General features: G+C 41.9%; 1 protein-coding gene across 1 annotated transcript in view; it reads right to left on the reverse strand.

Moving 5' to 3' along the window:
- The window catches only part of nompB (intraflagellar transport protein 88-like protein nompB), a 1761410-nt gene that overhangs the window by 519788 nt on the left and 1218472 nt on the right, over positions 1-23150 (reverse strand). The window contains exon 19 of the mRNA XM_075896456.1: positions 15550-15665. Coding sequence (XP_075752571.1) covers positions 15550-15665 — 116 coding nt within the window. The remainder of the gene's footprint in view (positions 1-15549; positions 15666-23150) is intronic.

Here is a 23150-nt window from a genome sequence, read left to right on the forward strand (position 1 = left end):
TATAGTACGGACTGGCAAAGGGTCAAGCAGGGGTGCAAGGAACATTTGTGGCTAAAAGGGAAAGTGGCAGGGCAAATGACACTCCTTGGTTTCGTGTACTTGTGGACGGAAGCAGGGGCCAGAGAGTAGAACCAGGCAATGGCGGAGTGTATATTAAAGGACATTCAGGAGTTGGGAAGAGAGTGTGAGATAATTATACTGGGAGATATGAATGCGTACATAGAAGATATAGATGGGTGTATTGACCCGACAAGCAAAATAAATCAATTGCTAATTTATACTTAATTCCTCTTTTGCCTCGAATTTTTTTGCAAGAAGTGTACTCTCAACAGCCGAAAGGAAATCCCAGCAAATGTTCTGAAACTTCCGAGTATGAGTAGCATAGTACAAATCATACAGCACTTCTTTGCAGAGCAAAAATGTACTGTGAAAAAAACAACCTAAAAGCGTTAAGAACGTCATAGAAACAGGTGCGGAACTTTCTTTTAAACGATTCTACTCTTTTCTTTTCTTTTGCTGTGAGGTTAGAATATAGTCAATTAAAAGTTGAAATTACGGTTGGCGCATCTGTATTAGATTAGATGATGATAACCCCGCCTTTGTGCTTTAGTCGCCACGGTACTCAGCTGCATTCTTGATGCAGGCCAAAATGCTGTAGACCCATTTGCTTAGGTTTCGGTGCACAAGAACTCCACGTGGCCGACATTTCTGGAGCCCTCCACGAAGGCGTCGCATAATCAAATGGTGGTTTTAGGACGTTAAACTGCACACAATAATCAATCGCATGGTGATGCACAAGGTTACGGTGATTATTGGATTTTATAATTCCTAGTAAAATTAACAATGCTGAGTAATCATTGATGCTGGTTGGGCATTTTATAATGGCTTTGTGCAAAATTAAAAAAAGTTGTATCAGATTGACACAATTGGTCCAGCTGTTCTCTTGAACATGCAAATATGAATACAAAAATAGCACGTAATATTGTGCTACAGACATTACAGATGTGCTGCAAATAGACGTAAATGCCTGGGTTGAATAGTCAATTTCGCGACGAAACCACGACAACAGAAACAAAAAAAAACACATTGACAGGACGTGGGCTCACTATTAGCTGTTTGTACTATATATTCATAAGGTTACGCAAAACTTTAAAAAGGTGGCGAGTTGACACGAAGTACTGATGGAGTTCATGCCCCTAACAAACTAGCAAAGTTGCGCCGGTGTATCGCTGAAAGTCACGCTCAGCAGCTGAAAGGCTGTATAAAGAAACATGCGTGGCCATTCACGAAGTCTGCCACTGATGTGGTTTACAAAATACTCCTATCATGCGGAAAGAGACATTTGCGGAAAGAAACATTAATGATCGAGCGAGGGAACACACCCCTACGGTAAAGAATAATGACGGTGCCCATTCAAGCGTGCATGTCACTTCATGTGGATTCACACCAAGAGCAATTTCAAAGGCCTTCCACAAAAGAATTGTGGTATCAACTGCGTTAGCAAAACTTCACTCATCCTGTATGAGCCGGATGCACAGCATCCAGTGATCATGTGTCCTATAGCGTGATTAGGTGAGGGACGGCCCGAGTAGGTTGCACACGCGTTGACAACAAGTGGGTTTATATCAGCCTGTTTCCTCAAGGAATAAACAATTGCAAATGAGCACCCATCCCGTTTATGTGTTTTCTTCCTTTGTGCACGTGGTCGTCATATTGGCACAATGTTGACTACTATTTAATGAAAACATGCACCAACTATCCCAACAGCGACTTCTACTAGATATGAATGGTGCTGCTGCACATGTAAACAACTATAGCACGTGCAGCTTCCTTAGAACTGCGAAAAAAAGCAGCATTATACCGAGCCTCAAAGGAGGCACTTTCAATATATTTCTTGATAAATAGAGGCTTTAATAAACAGTAGACCTTCTTCTGTGTTCATTATATTAGGATGAGTTCACGCCAAACGCCCAGCCATTTGACGACCACCTCAAGTGTATTAGAAAAATATTGTGCTGATTAACTGCATAGAAAGCAGTGAAACGGTAGAATATTTCTGAGAGAAAAAAGTTTTGGTCACGTGGTTGCTTTCGGAACTTCCCGGAATGTCTTTTGGGTGTTGTTTGTGAAAACATTCATTTTAATACTACATTCTACACCGAACTTGGTTTACATATTGAGTAAAGGTTCTTGTGTAATGTGTTTGAAGCTCAGTAATGTTAGTGCAATTATACTGGCACGCAGGCCTCTAAGAATTTATCCAAAATGTGTTATGTTTGCAATTTATCTATTGCAATTGCAGTTTGTATGAATATCAGAGTAGTGAATACTTACTCCACACAAGGTATATTAAAATACCAGCTTGAGATCTCTCAAGCTGGTAAACTTTACAAGAAAAAATTGAAAATTTCACAAAATTGTAATTTTTGTCTTTATTGAGATGTGATTTACGCCACGTGGTGGTCCAACTAAAATAACTTTTAAACATGAATTCAAAGAAAATAAACAGTTCTTTTAATATATAATCATTACATATTTTGTTTTAGGGAAGCAAATATTTTTTTTTTAGTTTTCCTATTGGCGTCTATCTTCTCATTTGGTCATACGACAGCTGCCGCCTTGAAATTCCCTATTACTGTCAATGGGAAAGTTCGCAACCTATTTACTTCCTTAAAACAGAAAATGTAATGATAACATTTGGCGTATGAAAATAACTTTTTTGCCGCTCGATTAAGCTTTGAAGGTAATTTTTATTTGGTCTACTCGACAGTGCAAATTGCATCTCAATATAGACAAAAATGACAATTCTGCGACATTTGTAGTTTTTTCTCGTAATGTTTAGCACCTTGAGAGGTCTCATAATAATATTTTCTCAAAATATACCTTTTGTGTAGTTAGTATTCATTACTCAGACATTCATACGAAGTGAATTATTGTAATAGAAAAAATGCAATTATAACACATTTCGGGTAAGTTATTAGAGGCGTGGTGTACGAACAAAGTGCAACAGCACAAACGACTAGAGGGGAATGAACACAGTAGAACAGAGCGCTGAACTAACAACCAAAGTTTATTGCAAACCAACTTCAATATATAGGCAACAGAATTTGAGCATATACAAAACCACGCAACAGAACCACGAAACAGAACCACGCAACATAAGCATAATTGCACATACATGCGCCATGCGGTATAGCTCATAGATACCAGTGGACTCCAGATAACTAACTTCACAGCCGTGAAGAAAAATTGAGGGTACGCTAACACAGGAAGCACCAAGTTGTTGAATATGAAATGCTTCACTAATGTAGTGCTCATGCCGATTTTTATATCGCCCCATGATTGAACACTTGTCAAGAATTGGCTGACAACACTTATTACAATGGTCTGCCAATTGACTGGAAAGCGAGCCTTTTAGAGAGTTAGCATGCTTCCTCAACCGATAATTCATGCATCGCCCTGTTTGGCCAATATAGCCAAGCCCCCAAGTGAATAATATCTTGTAGAGAATCGCTAAAACACATTCAACATGGCACATAGCGTGTTTCTTAGTGCATGCTTCTTTCATAGGTCCCTCGCTGTGGACCCTGCGACATTGCCCAGCGAGCTTGTCACAGCGAGCGTGCGCAGTACACAACCCTTAGACCTATTTCTCCAGCGGCCTTTTTTAGCCTATGAGAAACTTCGTGTACGTAGGGAATAACAGCCTTGCTAGAACGAGGCTTGTTGAGTTAGCTGTCGCTTTGTCTCTTATCAGGCACTCTTAGTGACGTTAGGAGAGTCTTGGCAATTGAAGTTGGCAGGGGATTAGAAAAACCTGCTTATTGAAGCTGGTGAACGTGGAGCGAGAAACTGCACTCTATTTGCTGGTAACAAGAGCAAGTTACAGTTGCCTTTAGGCAGGAAAAAGCGATGCTTCACTTCACTAGCTTAGACTGGGTGGACGTAAAAAGAAGGCTCTTTCTTGAGCAAGGTACGTACCTCCAATATGTATGGTAAACCAAAAAAAGCAATTCCAAGTCTAGACATCGTAGCTTGTCATCAGAAATAAACTATTACTTCAATTCCACTTGATTCATTTCACGCCGAAAAATATCAAATATCTCACCGGTGCAGCAGTGTGCATTGGCTCATGTTTAGCACCGGATCTTTGTGACCTTTTATTTGCGCAATATGAGAGAAGTCTCATGAATAACTTTGATCAGACGAGTACAGTTAAAGTGTTCGGCCATGTTGACGACTTTTTAGTGTTTTACCGCGTCGATCATTCTGACTCTCGGTGAACCACCGATGGGATATTTGACGTTTTTTGGCATGAAATGAAGAAACTAGTATTAACGTCGGAGTTTATTTCTGAAGACAAGATACGATGTCTAGACTTAGAAATGTTTTTTTTTGTTGATCATGTATGTTGGTGATACGAGCCATGCTCACGAAAAAGCCTTTTTTCACGTCCACCCATTCTAAGCTAATTAAACGAAGCATTGTTTTTGCTGCCTAAAAAGAGCTGTAACTCACTCTTGTCACCACCAAATAGAAATAAGTTTCTCGCCTCAAGTTCACCGCCTTCAACAAGCTGGTTTTCATAATCCCCTGATAACTTCTATTGCCGAGACTGTCGTAACGTCTTTAAGAGTGCCTGATAATTGAGACAAAGCAACAGATAACTCAACAAACCTCATTCTAGCAAGGCTGTTATTCTTTACATACACGAAGTTTCCCATAGGTTAAAGAAGGTCGCTGGCAAAATAGGTGTAAGAGTCGTGTTCTGCGCACGCGGTATGCTCACTGGGCTATGTTGCAGGTTCAACAGCGAAGGACCTAAGAAAGAAGCATGCACTGAGAAACACGCTACGTGCCATGTTGAACGTGTTTTAGCGATTCTCTACAAAATAATATTTACTTGTGGACTCGGTTACATTGACCAAACAGAGCAATGCATGAATGATCCGTTGAGGGAGCACGCTAACTCTCTAAAAGGCTCCTTTCCCAGCTACTTGGCGGACAATTGTAAAAAGTGAGATGTCGGCCAATTCTTGACAGGTGTATGATCATGGGGCGATATAAAAAATCGACACGAGCACGAGATTAGTGAAGCCTTCAACATCCATTAACAAGTGCTTACTTTGTTAGAGTACCCTGAATATTTCTTCACGGCTGTGAAACTAGTTATCTGGGGTCAACTGATATGACCGCTTCTTGATAAGGTACACCATACGGCACACCTATGTGCAATTCTGCTTATGTTGTGTGGTTATGCACATTTTCAGTTTTCTATATATTGCAGTCGGTTTGCAAAAAACTTAGGTTGTTAGTTCAGTGCTCTGTTTTAGTCTATTCAATCCCCTTTTGTTGTTTGCGCTGTTAAGCACTTTCTTTTTCTACCATAAAGCACCAACCAGCCGTATCGAGCACTTGTTAGTCTTGGAGGCGTATGTGCCCGTGAAATCGCACTAATATTCCTGAGCTTCAAACCCTTTACACATAAAGTTCTACTTAACATGTAGACAAATTTTACTATAAAAACAAGAAGCAGTACTTCTGAAATAAAATTTTCCACAAAAAACAATAAAATGACATTCCGGTAAAATCATAGGGGAAGTACGTGACCAAAAAAGTTTTTCTTTCAGAAACATTCTACTATTTCACAGTTTTCAATGCAGTAAATCAGCACAATTTTTGAAATACTTTTGAGGTGGTCGCTAAAATAGCTTACATGTTTGGTGTGGAATGACATATTAGTGAATCAACCTTTTAGGTTGGAGACATCTAGGCCGTCTCCACTTTATCATACAGCTCTGTTAACATCATGTATCTGTACAAAGTTTTTTACATACACTGTTATTAATCTGAATGCAAACTGATACTCATATAGGAAAAATAATAGGTATATAGGACACATAGCTTGAGGTCAAGCCTTTCCCATCAGAAGAATGCTGCGAACATGTACAAGATATTTGGTGTACCCTATGAGTAGCGTCCACCACTACTGCACCTCTTTGAGTGAGATCGTGAGCCCAGAACAGCTACTTTCAGGTTGTGAAGAAGAGCGCACTGTACCATCAGCACCCAGTCCATTGTAGAAGGTGTAGTGTACTGTCCTTTCAATATTCTGCATGTAAGGCATGTACAACATTCAACTAAACATTTAAAAATACTGGGAACAATCAGAAACTCATTATGACGTATCGTATATTAGAAAGCTCTAGCTACTCCACTTCAGCTTTGCCACTATTCACTTTTACGTTTACAAGCATCTGTGCATATTAGTGTACAAATGCAAGTGCCATGGGTAAGTCTGCACCATGGTTCATAGAAAACCTCAGCAAATATATGTGGTGGTGAAAAAGTGCTTCTCTATTCAATCATGCACCTACCAAGAAGGTTGAAATATACCGGGATGCTCAAATTTCAGCCTTTATACCAAGATTTCTTGCTTAGCTAGAATACCCACTACAATGGGTGACACAAAAATTTATATAAACCGATTAAGACAGAAAAGTAGCAATATTTACTATTTACTTTGAAGGATCCTTTTGTAGACATGCACACATCATAGATGTAGAATCTACTGCGTGAACCTATTGTAAAGCATCGAAAAAGCCCCAATCTGAGGGGATCAACAGCACTTATACAACAGCAACTGCTGCTAGAAGCACAGCACTGTGTATTTGTGGAAGCTCACTCTAAACTTCTCCAGTTACACAAATTTGGTATACTAGATAATTATATAATATGTCCTTCAAAGGTTGCTTATTGGTCAACAAAATGATTCTTTTAGGCCACGAGTAACGCTGACTACTCTCAAACATTGATAAGACATGTTAATCTTATTCTTCTTCGAGTGCATGCATAAGCAACTTTTTCGCAGTTGAATTTTTTTTATTCATAAAAATAGCCATGCAACACCTGATGTATCACAAGTAGGTTAAATAGATGCTCAATAAGCTGTGAACTGCTAAACACTAAATATCTATTAAATTAAAAAAAGCATGACTTATTGCAGAAGATGCTAACAGGAACATATGCATGCAGGACTTATTAGATCAGTTTGTTTACATTCGCTAGGTTTAAACCTGCACCAACGAAACGCATGAAACATACAAGTGCTGTTAGGTCGGTTTTCTTCATCCACAGCCACCTGTGTCGTCATCCTCATTTTGTTTTTTGTGAGAGTGTTCTTTAAAGGCTAACTATGCATACACCATTATCATCTGTGCTGTATGAGTGTAACTGAGAGTCTTGTGTGGGCGTGTGTCAGTACACTTTGGTTGAGCTTTTATGTAACAACAGTGACAAAACCATACACCAAAATATTTAGAAATATTCTATTCTACAATATTCTATGTGCCGCACTAAAACGGTGCAAAAATGCAAAATGATGATGTGTGCAATTGAGTGTAGCTGTTCAAGCCCTTATTGAAGCAGATCCATATTTCTATAGCCTGATTGTCTACGATATACAAGTATAGATATAAACAAACCTAACAAGGCATAAAAAAGCGCAAATTGCTGATAAGACAAGGCACATATATTTATTTGGTTAGCTGCACGGTTTTTAACAAAACACATGTCACGCCGATGCAAATCACATGCATCAAAGGGGTACTGATAGGATGGAAAGGTGGGCTAGTTGGTAATTCATGATGGTTCAGCGAACTGGGAGCCCGAGGGTAAATACAGACACAAAGCAAAGAAGAGGCACACAGCACGAGCGCTGATACAACTTTTAAATATTTTTGAATTTTTGCTTTATTTAGAGTATTTACTCGCATCATAAACGCACCCCTAACTTCAGTCGTTGAAATCTGCATTTTTTTTCCCGCGTAATGAACGCGCCCCATTTGTCTACTGCAGTACCACTAACTCACAACTGGTACCTCATTGCCCGTTCATCAGTTTTGTTTCTTTATTATTAGTATGCCATTCCTTCCGACCACCTCGGCTCGCTCATGCCCCCCCCCCCCTCTTTTTTTTCACACGATGCCGCGCGCCTAAAGGTCTATCTGCACGTGGTACATCACGCCCCCTCCCTTTTTTCTTGTTTTTTAACTGTGCCACGCAGCGGGGTTCATGAACACTGCGACTGTTGAGACATTGCAGCGGATAAACACACAGCGAGCGAAGTTCACAAAGCTACCGGCGCCAAGGGACGGTCGCTTCCTGCAATTACGAGAATCGTGGGCAAATCGGAAGTTGGCAGGCACGCACTCCTGCACTTTGTTGTTCAAATGCACGAAATCTTACCTTTTCAGCAATGGCACGAAATCCAAAAGCGTTTTCCATGTAGCTCCCAGCGTACACTTCGTTAAATGCTTGATCAGAAACACTCAACTTGCGGTGTGCACAAGCTTCAACGAACGCCGTTGAGAGAGAAGACACACTCCACCGCACCGAAGTTGTTCTGTACTTGCCGACGTGCCACAGATTGCAGTGACGCGTACACGATTGCAGAGGCATGTACTATATCTACTGTAAGCACGAGTTAAAGAGTGCAGGCCGTGGAAAACACATACAGGAAAAAGCAAGTGAATAGTAAAACTGCCCGCCACTGTCAGCCTGCAGCAAACACACACACGACATGTTGGTTGGTTGGTTGGTTGGTTGTTTCCTCAACAGCTTGGCACAACGCACCTAGGGGGATAGGCCATGAATGGGACGGTGCCTTGCTTTTTAAATTAATTCACTTTTTGAAAGAGATGGTTGGATTAATTAGTTAATATAGGTAATAATAAAAAGGAGTTAAATTTCAAAAAAAACCTTTGAAAAGAAAACATATAAACATACAAAAAAGAAAACAAATTATACAAAAAACAACTGAAGTTACTCATTTTTAGCATTCCATTCTTTTAGATTCTCGTAAGAAATTTGTAACAGCGGGAAAACCGCTCCTGTGGCTGAATCCAAATGCGACTGCGCCAAATGAAAGAATCACCGGAAGGGTCAAGTTTAAGCCCAACTTTCAAAGGGGTTCTTCTAGTAGGTGTTTCCTGTTTCCTTTGAGTTTTGAATTTTCGGCATGCCAAAAAGAAGTGCTCTAAGGATTCCCTCTCATTACAATAAAGGTGCAAAGGAGACTGTGCCAGATCCGACCTGTGAAGGTAAAAATTCAATGAGGGGACTCGACAATGTAGCATGGTAATCAATATTTCTTCCTTTCTTCATGAACCACCCAATTAAAAGTCTGCCTGTTGACGATGGCGATGCGCAGTTGCCCCAAGACCTGAAGACCGAAACCGGAATTCATAGCAGCACCGAGAATATAATTTCAAAGTTATGTCAAGCCACCAAGATACAGTGCAGTATTTCATGCTTGACAGCATATTGATTTGCTAGCGGAGTTTTAAAGTTTGTTTTTATTGCCACAGAGATGTGAAGGTGGCAAATGCATAGCCTTCGTGATGCACATTTTTCTTTTCCCAAGTGAGGCGTAATTGCGGCGTTGTTTCGTCAATTTTGGGTCCACATTTGTTACTTGTGCATCATAGATTTAAATAGGAAGTTAGGGAAGGGCGGGGACATTGTTCCGTATTTAACACATCTCCACCCCTTTTTTATGTTCGTTTGAGGAGCTTTTTTTAAAATTCAAAATGGGCCAAATCTAGAACCGAAACAAGCTCAACTAACGCTGTCTTGATATATACATGCTGTCAACGTTCTTCTAGAACAGTATTATTTATATATATTGTTTAGTATTACTGTTTTAGAGGAAAGATTAAAGTATGTATGAGCCAATTGAGTGTCGTTTGAGCTACTAAGGGGCCAGGAGTTGGCACATATCGAAAAAAAGCTTCCAATTTGGATCCGCACGTATGCAACCTCAGGCAAAAATGTACATGCATATGGATCAGGCCTCCTCTTTCCTTTTTAGACCCCTCGATACATTAATACAAGCAATAACCCTGCTTTGCTATCACATTCTTTTAAATAACACACTGCCAATCAACAAGAGCCTGGGGACTATGCTTTTTTTACCGACAAAGTATGGATGACGCTCGCTTTTATTTCAAGCCTTAAATTTCGTGCGAACATACAAATGTGCGATTTTCAATGCATTGTAACGCCTTAGCACGAACTGCCAATTACAATGCTGCAATTACTCAACTACTGTCTCTTATAGTGGTACGAGTACAGTGCGCTAATATAAAGGAAATAAAAAAAGAGCAGTAAGTGCCCACAGAGTGGTGCGTCCCATTGGACGAGTTCACCCATGCTTAGTGAATGTGCGCCTAGCTTCTCCTGCGGCGCGGCATGCATGCACAGCAGCTGCATCAGGGTAAGCTCAGCCAGGTAATTGTAAACATTCCTAGTTCCATGGCTTTGCAAATGCTGCAAACAGTCAACTGGAGCTGATCCATGTTCATTGATCTAAATATACCTCCCTGAATAAATTAGTGACTTGTGGCTTGATGCGAAATACTTTAGTGTGAGGAAATGTGTGGACCACTTTGTAAATGGGGTCCACACACTTTCTCACACAGAAGTAAAACTTGGGGTAATTTCAAATGAAACAAAAAACTTAGGGTAATTTCAAAAGAAAAAGCGCGAACGATACCCTGTCGAAAACCACGTGTAATTGTTTATTATTATGCTTAAGCACAACATAGCCTCTTTTGTCGATGTCTCTGTGAGAATTGATGGTGAATGGACATGAGCAGCAGCAAAATATTTTTAGTAAGAATCTCAAAATGTCAACCCTTGAATTAAGTCGTTAAACTTGTGAGGATTCAACTTAGTTATGTAAATAGGAGGTGTTATAATAAATATAATAAATCGCACGATATATTTTGGCGAATGAAACGTGAAATGAAAACTAATGCCGAAACATCGATCTTTTCACCAGAAGATTGGCATGCGGTTTGATTGCATCCGTTGAGATGTGATATGTATTGATGCTCTATACTATATACATATATGATGGGTGTAGCTTTCAAAGAAACACCCTTGGGTGTAGCTTGCGAACATACACCTCTAGTACACGTAAAATTGCTGAATGGGTGTACAAAGAGTGTAATTGCGTAAATTACACCCGTTGGAATAAAGTTGACAAAAAATAGGTGTAAGAAGGGCGAGTTATTGAAAAATTCACCCTTAAGAGTGTGAAATGGTTTGCAGTGTGGTTGCCCCAGCTGATGATATCAGCCGTGGCCTCGGCGCACTCTTGGCTTGCTCGAATTGGAGGGTTTAGTCTTCGCCTGTCCACGCCTTTGAGCCTGACTCTCTCGCCGGCAGTTTTCTAGCCTTGCGATCTTGTGCACTCGTCCAGTGAAATTTCGTAGCCGTCTATTTCTACACGCATAGCAGTAGTCATCTTGGGCAATGTTCACTGGCGTAATCACTAAAAGTTCGATTTTGACTAGCGTCTTCGCTGAGGCTTGGGCTAAAGGCCTACTTCTTCTCCGGCCGACGCTGAAGTCGACGTCAGGGCCAGCGATGGGTGCTTCTCGCGGGCACAAAAAAGTGTTCTAATTCCGGTCAAGGGAATTCCCTAACTCAAAATTCGGGCTCCCAGTGGTCCACACGACTTCATATCTCCGGTCAATGCTTGTTTTTGACGGTACAACTCAATAAATTGGCGAAATTAGTGAAAAACAAAGAGATTGAAGGAAACACGTGCCTACGCTCGACGTCAAGTGGTGTCTCTTGTGCTGTCAACGTGAGTTCGAAGCTTTGGAAGCTTGTGTATGCCCTTTAGAATCAGTGTCAGCACTGGGTTGTGAGCTGTCTTTGAACGATTACATGCATAATCAAACTCAGCAATTGAAAAGCGCCATAAAAATTCTGCCTAGCGAAAATGACAGCTTAGAAAACAGATCACATATCAACATCATTATCCTTCGTAGTCTTAAGAAAGGCCTTGGCGACAATTAAGAAAAAAATGTGCAAACGTTTACAAGTGATTTCACGACATTCTTAAAATTGCTTGCTCTTGCATAGAAAGGTGCCATAAATTTGGGAGCAATACATGAGGTCGTCCAAGTCCCGTCATCATGAAGCTCTTTGATTTCCAGGACAAAATGACTGTCTTGACAAATTCTAGTAAACTTAAAAAGGCGTACTGAATTCCGGGTTTCTGAACACTTCTCTTACCAAGTTCCCAATATTCGCAAGAAGTTGTGGGGGCTTCCGCCTGTCATAGGGACAAGGAATCATCTGCCCGAATTTCCTTTGATCGTGTATGCATTGACAAGGCGCTATATGACTGGGATAGTTCATCCAATACTCTCGTCGAATGAACCACTGGTTAGCTAAAATTGTTAAATCGACATCGGGGCTAACATTTTGTTGACCAACTGGCACTCACAACCAACTTTTCGTATTTAATATCAATGCCAAAAGTGTTGTCAGTAATTATTCCTAATCTCTTTCGCTGCTCTCTTGTTACGTCCTACACAATATTGTTCTTACTAGACTTTACTGCAGTCCATGATTCTGAAACAGCTCTCCCTGGCTACAAGGTGGTTTGAAGAGACACAGAGGTGGAAAGAGGTGGGGGTGTTGTCCTAATCTTTCGGTCTCACCTAAAATTTTTAGTGCTTTCTGAACCACGCAATACTGAGTCCTCGTGGTGCAGGGCTCACTAAAAGAATCTCCATGATTATCGGGATCATTTAAGCTTGCCTTGTTCTGATATCGAACAATTACATAGTATTAATCAAGTTCTACAAAGCCACGTTATTTCAGCATCTAACACTATATGCATCGGTGATTTAGTCCTCCTGCTATGGACTGGTCAACTATGACAGTGACTGGGCAAGAAGTATCTACCGGAAGAGAGCGGCTTCCCCTTTCATTTTCATGTGGACTGCTTACCTAAAAAACAATATTCTGCCTTTTCTGTAATATTGTAGTGTGGTTTGGAACCCTCCTAAAAATGTGACATCATAGAACTAGAAACCATTTAAAAATGAGCTGTGTTTTTTGTATGCAACAGATATGACAAGAATTTTGATCCAACAAATTCACTTCCCTAGCACGGCCCCACTACACTAGTGAAACGTCGCCATGTCAAATGTATAGAATTACTGCACGTGTCGATCAATAATTCTCGCTACAGCACTCACGAATCATACCTGAAATTTTCTAAATCTTTGTATACGAGGAGTGATTATGCCCTTAACATATGAACTTTTGTCGCCCACACTGAAAAGTCAAAAACCGCTTTTTTTCGTCAACTATAGAAGCCTGAAATTCACTGCCCGGAAGTGTTCTTTTTCTACCCTTTGAAGAGTTTGTGGAAGCCTTATTGGATGTTCACTGGCTGTTGTTGTTTTTCTCCCCACTCCTGCTATAGCCTCACTGAGGCTACTGTATGTATAATAAAATAAAGAATTAACAAATACGTATGTTTGCATCAGAAAGTAAGCTCTCGTCATTACAAGTTAGTTTAGCGACTATGCGTTTATGTCAGTTCAGTGAGGCTTCCTGAAATTTGGGTTTACTCATGCAAAATGAATGCATGCCGGCTCAAATAACAAAAAAAAGAATGTCAGATCCCACGCACAGTGGCAATCAATTATATGCAAAGCATAAATGAGGAATGCTGATACGCCACTTTAAAATCAGCACAAATATTGTTACGAGGTGGACGTAATTGATGCTGTACATGAGTTCCGTGTCATGATTATCATGTTTGGATGTGTCGTATACCTTCGTCAACTATTCACGTCACGTGATAATAAATTTCGCATATGTGGAGCTAGCGAAACGGCCATGAGCACGCTATGAGTGTGGTATGTTGTCATGTTCTTACATCACACGCGTGCCAGTATTATTGTGTTTGCACCAGTCATATATTTCGTCATCCATTGACGTCGTGTAACACCAGCGTTCTTATATGTGGAGCTAACAGAACCACCGTGAGAGCATCATAAAGGGTCCAATATACTCCAATGTAGCGTTGACGCGTGCGCGCGCTGGGCACAGCGACGCTACGTTAGCAAAACGCGAGCACTCTATAGTCTGACGCCAGGCGAAACCAGCGTCCATCGGCGCGGCCTGACGGCAACCAGCACGAAATACGATATGCTGCATTTTGCGCGGATGCCATAAAGTAACATTACTCTGTGCTGATCCGTTACCCAGAAAACACTGCGCAGCAACGCAGCGCGGTGCCCCTGTGAGTATGTGGCAGGACCGGCGCCTTGCGTGGCAACGCCGGTTTGACGCGACGAAATGAAAGCCGGCGATCACGCGCACCGCGTCATGTCAAAATGTATTGGCGCGTTCACTGTGGCATGCAGTCATGTTCTCACATGACACGCATCTCATGATTATGTTTGCATCAGTCACATACCTTCGTCATTCATTGGCGTCACGTAGTACCAAATTTGGCATAAGTGAAGCTAGCGAAAAGGCTGCGAGCGCATCATGAGTGTGGCATGTAGTAATGTTGTTGCATGACATGCATGTCGTGATTATAATGTTCGGATATGTCATTTACCTATGTTGTCCGTTCGCGTCGCGTAATACCGAGTTTGGTACATGTGAAGCTAGCGAAACGGCCACGTGTGCATCATGAGCATGGCTTGTAATCATGTTGTTACATGACACGCATGTTATGATTTTCATGTTAGGGTCTGTTACTTGTGTTCGCCATGCAATGAAGTGATACCATACCAGCTTTGCAACATGCCATGTTAAAAAAGCCACCGCAAGAGCTGCAGGAATATGAGATGTAAATCATGGCATTCATGACATACATGTCATGATTTTCTTGGTATGACTAGTCGTATATGTTCTTCATACAGTCATGGTACGTCATACCAAGTTTGGTATTGATACCACTATAAAAACGGGCAGGATAGCTAAACGTCATAGGCGGCAAGATAGATAGATAGATACGCTCAAAGTCACCGAAGTTCGCTAAGCGATGCTTCGCATTTACAAAATACCTGTGATCACCTGTAGTCACAAGAAAACCTTGAAAACCTGTGCAAAATTAAACATCACCAAAAAGCCGCGCAGAGCCTATGATACTACGACTTACCCCATCTTCGTTTAATCTATGCTGGACCTGAATGAACAGGAATACTGTGTCTTCAGTTTACTAAACGACACGCCAGCGTGTTTTTTTTTTTCGCATTCGTACGGGGCAGGCTAGCCGAGAGCGATGCAACAAGTGATATCACTGAGCACGAGGGCAAGCGCTAAAGACACCGCGTTTTGCGGATTGAAAATTCTTGAAATAATAATTAAGAAAGAGAATGAACAAACTACGGGTTCTTCAAATATCTCTATGTGGAAGAATTCGTGATTTACAAAGAGAGCTAATATCCACTCTTTGTCCAAACGGATCATAGGATGCTCGGCAATCACAACGAGCGTGGACTTTTCTAGAAACTGAAAACAGCAAGAGAATGAACAAACTACGGGTTCTTCAAATATCTCTATGTGGAAGAATTCGTGATTTACAAAGAGAGCTAATATCCACTCTTTGTCCAAACGGATCATAGGATGCTCGGCAATCACAACGAGCATGGACTTTTCTAGAAACTGAAAACAGCACTGAGTCCCCAAACCTCATAGATGCATCAGAAGTTCACTTACTGAATGATCGCCGCCTTTTCAAAGTACTTGATGGCCTTCTCATAAAGCTGCGATTCGATGTAGTACGCTCCCAGCCAGTCGATGATGTCGATGTTTGATGGCAAGTACCTGTAAGACTGAAACAAAAAAAAATAGTGTGCATGAAAACCTCCCTTTGGGTAACTGCGACTGTCGCCTTGGTCGATCAGTGACCAATCCTAACAAAACGAGGAAAGACTTGCATTTTGTGTTGGACAGTTAGCGATGCGCGCTTCCTTCCTGTGCATGGAAAGACATTGTGGTGTGTCGAACGTGCGTTTCGGAGCTCGAAAATGTGGGGCCGTTATACAAGGGAACTATTATCGCCCACTATCTTCTGTTATTTCGCACTCTTCGTCAGAAGCATCGTGCTATGTTATGTGCATTTGACAATATCAAGAACTTCAAGTGCAGCGATATGAAGTGAGAACTCAGGAGAAAGAATTTTAAGCACAGCGTTATTATAGCGAAACATAAAGACAAAATCTGTGAGTGGAACGTTAAGGTGTAATTGCTGATGTGGTCCACCAGACTTTCTCTGCCTCGAAATCGCGAGCTTTTATAAAACGCGAGCACGGTCGCGTCGACGAAAAAAGCCGAGCAGCCACACCTTCTTTCACCACTCATATTGGAGGTTACAACAACAACAGAAGCCAACTGTAACTGATTAAAGCAAAAAAACTTCAAGGCAACACAGAATGTTTATGGCAAAGTTTAACTGATGCCATTTATTGCGAGCTGGCAGTTGCATAATACGCGCCGCGTGACTCCAACGGGAACACAAAAAGCCTTTCACACTTGCCGTCATGGCTATCAGTGGGGCTGGCTTATACTATCACGTTTAAATACACATATTTCAGTTGGTAGAGCATCGGGCGCGTTTTTAGGAGGTCGCAGGTTTGGTCCCTTCTTCGCGGCATGTTATGTTTTTGCCCACTTTGATATCTTCATGTTTAATATACGTGCGCTGCAAATATCAACTCTTTACCTATCATGGCATCATTCTGTGTTAGATATCACGAACATTGTGCCTCAAAAAGAAAAACAAGCCCATTGGATTTCCAGTTTTTCTCTGCATATCAGTATTGGGATATGTAGCTTACTTGGTGATAGTGGTGACAAATCCCACTATAATCTACTATGTCCCCGGGACACCGACGCCTCGACAAAGAACACAACTTCGATGCTAAAATGAATAAGCTTTGAAGACGTTGGCAAAAAAGTATGCTTTTGCAAATTTTGTATGGCAAGCTGGTCAAAAAAATAGGCCGATAGCGGATATTAGTGGATAACCTGTCTTGGCCTCCATTGTTTTTCCCTGCAGGAAAGCCTGGGAAGGCCAGGATATGAGACGCGAGCGCTGAGACGCTTCTGAAAAGCTCCCAAAAGCTCTCATCAGCTTTCACAGAGAGCTTTCATGATACTGCCCCCATTGCGTAGTAACACGCTACCTGTAAATAATTATGTAAATAAATATAGGGTTAATTGCTCCACGCTCTTTTCATTGATATCTCCCCGAGACTCTGGCAGGCTACGGTCTGTTGGGCAAACTTCTGGCTACATCAGTACATAGGATTACGCACGTGTTGTCTGCTTGTCACTCCACTCTTCGTTCATCCAAGTACTCAACGAAGCAAAAAAACACTACTGAAATAACCTCATTCCAATGCTCGCTTGCAGATGAATTTATTAAGGTACAGTTATTATTAAAAATATCGGGGGTTTTGCATGCCCGTCCACTATGCGGTTATTTGGCAATTTGCGATCAATATTTTAGTGTTCCGTCCCTGTCATTGTATGAAAATGAATTCGCTTTTCTATCTGATAGGTCGTGATTATAGTTATTAAACCCTTTAGAGATAACTATGGAAATGTCTACCACCTGGTGTTCGTTAAAGTGCACAAACATCGCCATATTCATCGTCCTATACCAATTTACCTCCATCGAAATGTGACCGCTACGGCCAATCCCGAACATACACATTTCGGGTCACCAGTCTCCAACCTCTATGACCGCTGTACCATCCCGGTGGCATATCTACAAAGATTCCACAGCCACCATACTCCTTCATAAAGAGAAAAATGTAATAAAAACTGCATTAGGAATAATGTAAGGTAGGAAGCTATACATATATGATTGCTCCAATGTTGTTCACTGCATGTTTAAAAGAGGTTTTGAGCGCGTTGGATTGCGAACAGCATGCGATAGTTTTTATTGGAGAATAGCTTATCAAAATTCGATTTGCTTATTACATTCGCCTTGTTCATTAACTCATGGAAACTATTGCGAATATGAGTAACCTAGGGAAACTATTGCAAATCGTAATTACTGAGCTTGACAGGGTGAGCAAGACAGTGGGTCCGAAAATTTATATGCATAAATCTAATGTTTAAATGCCTTGAACAAAAAAAAAACAGTGGTTCGTGATACTTAAGAAGACACTCTAAGTAGTAAAAGAACACGTCTATTTAGGAAGCGTCGTGATCGCAAACGTGAACCTTGAGAATGAAGTAAGTAGACGAATGAGAATGTAGTGGCGTAGATTTGGGAATTATTCTAAGATAATGAAAGGCAGTTTACCGCCATTTTTCAAAAGAAAATGTTATATCAGCTGCATTTTACCTGTGCGTACTTATACGGAAAAAACATGAAAGTTTATGAAAAGGTGAGAGCGTTGAACGTTAATTGAGCACGACCCCGCGTTCCATGAAAATATCTCTGATGTGTAGGTGTAGCCTTATCACGGACAAAAGGACAGCAGAGTGGGTGAGAGAACAGATTAGTATCACGCTTATCTAAGTCAAAATTAAAAATGCAGCGAGAAGGCCAGACAACTGGTGACCATTAAACGACAACGGTATGAATTCTAACAGAAGGCAAGCGCGAAAACTGGAGGTATAGATTTAAATGCGCAGATGAGATTCTTAAGTTTTCGAGGTTACAATGGGCGTAGTATGCAGATGACGAGGCTGATTGGAGAAACATTGGAGTGGCGTGTACCCTACAAACAAAATAGTCACGCTGCTCATGATGGTGATGATGATGACCACCCTCTTGTGAAGCGAGACTGCGCATGTTTGACAACATGATTGGTACACAGATACGAATTTTTTTTCATTACCCGCATCGTTACAGCTACATAAAGCGTGTTAAGAGGCCAATCAGGTCGTAGCCTAAGCGTTTGCGGTGAGTGTAACACGTACTTCATTCATTGATTCGTTTGTAACAAATGCAATCGAGCGCCTTGGCATTCCAGAGGAAGGTGGAGTACAAGTTTGCAACAATAAAAAAATAATGTTTCAGAGAACACATTGAAAAGGTTGGCTGCCGAATATTGGACAATGTGTGCTCGTAAGCTGGTCTACGTGGACAGGTTGAAACTACTCGTAAAGCGAAAAATTGAAAGGCTTGTTGACTAACTGACGAAAGTTCTCTAGTTTTAATCCTAACTAATTTAATTATCACCACCTGTTCTATTCGCAAAGTTACCCGTAGATTTCCCAACACGAATCCACATGAAATGAGCTCCTATGGTGCCACCAATTTTGAAGTACAAGTTTTCGAACATCATGGAGAAACATACTTTCGAAATTTTTCTTGAGGGCACATTCTTTCATGTATGAAAATCCCAAACTAAACGCAGACATGTTTCAAGAATGTTTCATACATACCTCGAGCAACTGATTGATCTCCCCTCTCAGTATATTAAAAAAAGAAAGAAAGAAAAGGCCGACGCGATTGCAAAACTTTTGCGTGGTGTACGGCTTGCAGAAGAGCGTCACCCGCAGGGACATCTATCCGTAACCTCCTATAAACGATGCCACCACCACCGGCATCAAGGATAATTTTTTGTTTATTAGTGGGAGCTGCGCTCCGACTACTAGCAGACCCGTGGCTCAACTTGACTACTCCACGACAGCCTTCGCACTACGCAATTGCTTATAAGAATTCATTGACAGGTGATTTCAGCTGTGCAACCGGCTTGCAATATTTCGACGCATGATCGATATATTCTACACGGTTTCAAGTGACTGATGAATCTCTGCTACACTCTTAGTCAAATCTTGAATAGGCTATACGCCCGCAGCATGAAATCAAGTCAAATTATCGCTGTTTCGACGCAGCTCAGTAGCATTGTCCCAGAAAAACTGGCCCGAGTTGAAATGGCCTTCAGAATAGCCGGGCTTTTTGGTGCAATATTTTCTGGCAAAGTACGGCCTGCGGTTAGGCGTGTTTTTCCGTGCTGTGGTGGCGGAAAAAAAAGCATTACTTTACGCTAGTGAAACCGGTTCCTCACCGATGAAGCGGCGGATATAACGACTACAGGTAATTAGAAAACCATTAGTATCGCACTCACCTAAATCTGCAAAATCAACGTGCAAAGCACAGCCCTGGAATCGAACTCAGGACCACATGCACGTGAAGTAGATGGCTTACCCACTGCACCACTGCGCCACCGCATGAATGTGAGTCTTTTTGCGGGTATATATCTACCAAGTGGCTTTTTGCAAACCGTAGGTGGAGCCTTGAGCTGCTTCTGTGTCATGTACATGTATTGGATCAGCGAATACTTTGTAGGGCTTCATGAACTCGAGACAACTACAGTGAGTGCTTTCGGCTCCGACTTCGGTGCATGGTGCGCCATTCCACAAGAACGATAAACGCGTGTTTGTGTGTCGTTTTAGTGCTTCCGCGTGAAATGCGGGTGTTACGCTCACCGATATTTGCTAACGAGGCTGTGTTTGGGTGTCGAAACCTGCTTATGTTTCTGGCACGTGCGTGTTCTGTGAGAAATTTCGCTCAGTTGTGTGGGGAGGTACACGAGTATCAGTGACAGCAGCAGATTTTCAGCTGTTTGAAAACAATACGCTTCCACACGTAAACGTTGCATGGGTATTTTAGCTTGCCTACTCTTACATCTGCATTTCGTACGTGCGAACTGCTGCGAGCTACACGCTTGGGCATCAGCGCCTTTTTAGCAGTTCGACGATCACTTATTTCTGCATTTGGAATTTGTGCGGATTATTTCGCTATATAGAGTTGTGTTTACCCATTTTCAGTCTTGCACTGATCTTATTTATGAACAGTGGCTACTCTTACCTTTATTCAGCATCACAACTCTGTTCAGGTGAATGCCGAAGCGCGCGCCAAAGTTAAGTATGACGTACACAAATTAAGCGACGGACAGGTCGGTCTCCCTCCAAATAAATATTGCTTGTGCGCATCTCTCTTGCGAACCTCCACATGCAATCAGGGTCAAGAAATGGTGCAGAATGAACCTCAATATCTTTGTTGTTACTGCATGCAGTTGCTTTTTAGAAAATTGGTATTTTCATAGCTGGTACATTAACTCCACAGCAGTGCACTGGTTGTCTTCGTCGTGGTTCACTGTTATAAATAAATGCTGGAATAGGAGAACTGTAATTATTATTCAAAAGATTGAGCAAATTTAGATGACATATGCTCTCCTGATGACTTCTGCACCTGACTTCTGACTTCTGTACTTGATGTTCTTCATCAAAGTACGCAACCATTAATCAAACATCGACCAATGCCTTTTCAATCTTGATCATTCTCTGTCTCTCGGCCTTCGGTTTTTTTGCCATGCTTTCCTAAAATCATCAGTTCAACTTGTTTCTTAGAAAATGAGCAAATACATAGGCCAGTGTTTCAGTTAGCTGTCGAGTATGCACTGGTACTCTTTTATTTAGTGCATGACACAATGTCATACCTCGACAACTGATGGTATCGAGCGTGTCATGTGCAACTGCAACTGTGCTAGCGTTTCAGCCATGGTGCCCTTTTATATGCGCGAGCAATACCTGAATAAACGTCTTACGTTTGGTTGCCTTCGCCTCTGATACATGGTGTCAGAAGTGGCTCGCTTCCTGGGGGGTGGAACCTAACTTGTCTGCACAACGCGGGCCCACGAGATGGAATTAGTGAAGCATCTGGATCCCCTGCTCCTAGCTGGCAACATCTCAGAAAACTGGCACCGTTTCAAACAGAAGTTTGACTTCTTTCTTACGGCAACAGAATCTTGAAAGGAACCAAGGTCAGAATCCGCAAAGACAGCTCTGCTGCAGAGTGCTGCAGGTGATGACGCACTGGAGGTATTTAATAATTTTACATTTCTGTAGAGCGAAGACAGAGATGACTATGCCACAGTTGTCAAGAAATTCCACGTGTACTGCCAAAAGCAGCAGAATGAGGTGCATGAACGATACCTGTTTCGGTCAAGGACTCAGGGTAAAGGAGCAATTTTTGTGAGATTTTGAGCAATTTTTGCAATATTTGCGGAAGCAAGCTCGGAACTGCAACTTTGGGCTACAGGTCGACTCGATGATTCGTGACCAGATTGTTCCTGGCACCAACGACTCCAAATTGCGAGAGAAGATGATTGATGAGAAGGATTTGACAGTGCTTAAGGCAGAACAGCTTTGTAAAGCCGCAGAAGTGGCAGCCCTTCGATACGAGGCATGGACACAGCCAGAAGGCCAAGTTGCGACAGTGAAGCGACAGCCTTATTCAACTGGGTCCAATTGCAGCAGATGCAACAGAACTCACGTACGTGGTAAATGCAGCATTTGGAAATATGTGTTTTTTGTGTAAGGCAACAAATTATTTTGCGGTGTGCTGCAAGCGAAGCCCTCAGGTGCACAATGTGCGCGAAGATAAAGACAATTTCAGTATCTTGGACGTCTGTGTCGATGTTATCAGGAGCACGGCAGAATGGCTAACAGAGGCCCATGTAGGCAGTCAAGCTGTCCTGTTTAAAGTAAACACAGGCTCTCAGGCGAACTTGTGCCCTTTTTCAATCTATCAAAGATGCAAAGAAAAAGCCAGCTTCAGCCTAAGCACCTCGGTCCTTCGCGCCTATAGCGGGCACGTTATCAAGCACATCGGAGTAGCTAATTTGCGGGTCATCATCAAGCCGATCAAGAAACGTTGACTTCTTCAATGTCAAAAAAGGAAACACTGCCATACTGGGACTACTAGCAAGTGAGGCGCTAGGACTAGTGTCGAGGTCAGTTGATGTCGTGAACACCACTGTTGTAGACGATATTTTCAAAGAGTTCCCGCAGCTATTCTGTGACATTGGGTGCGTTGCTCGCAAGTACAAAATCAAGTTGGAAGAAGGGGCCGCGCCAGCGGTTCAACCGGCGCGACGAGTAGCCCTGGCGATAAGAGAGCCTCTGCGAAAAGAGTTGCGGCGCATGGAGCAAGCGGGAATCATACAAAATGTCAAGGAACCAACAGACTGGGTAAGCCCCCTTGTACTCGTTCGGAAAAAGGATGGAAGGCTGCGTGCGTGCATGGACCTTAGGGAAATTAACAAGTGCTTAAAGCGCGAGCGTTACCAGATGCCTAAGCGCGAAGATATCGAAGCAGATCTCGTCGGTGCTAGGTATTTTTCGCGCCTCGATGCAAACTCAGGCTTTCACCCGATTCCACTAGATGAGGCCACATTTAAGATCTGCACGTTGGGAACACCATTTGGCCGGCACAAATGTTTCAGGTTTCCGTTAGGAATTGCTTTCGCACCAGAAGTATTTCAAAAAACGCTGAGCGAGCCATTTGA

This window comes from Rhipicephalus microplus, chromosome 5 (genome assembly GCF_043290135.1).
Source record: "Rhipicephalus microplus isolate Deutch F79 chromosome 5, USDA_Rmic, whole genome shotgun sequence".
Lineage (NCBI taxonomy): Eukaryota > Metazoa > Arthropoda > Arachnida > Ixodida > Ixodidae > Rhipicephalus > Rhipicephalus microplus.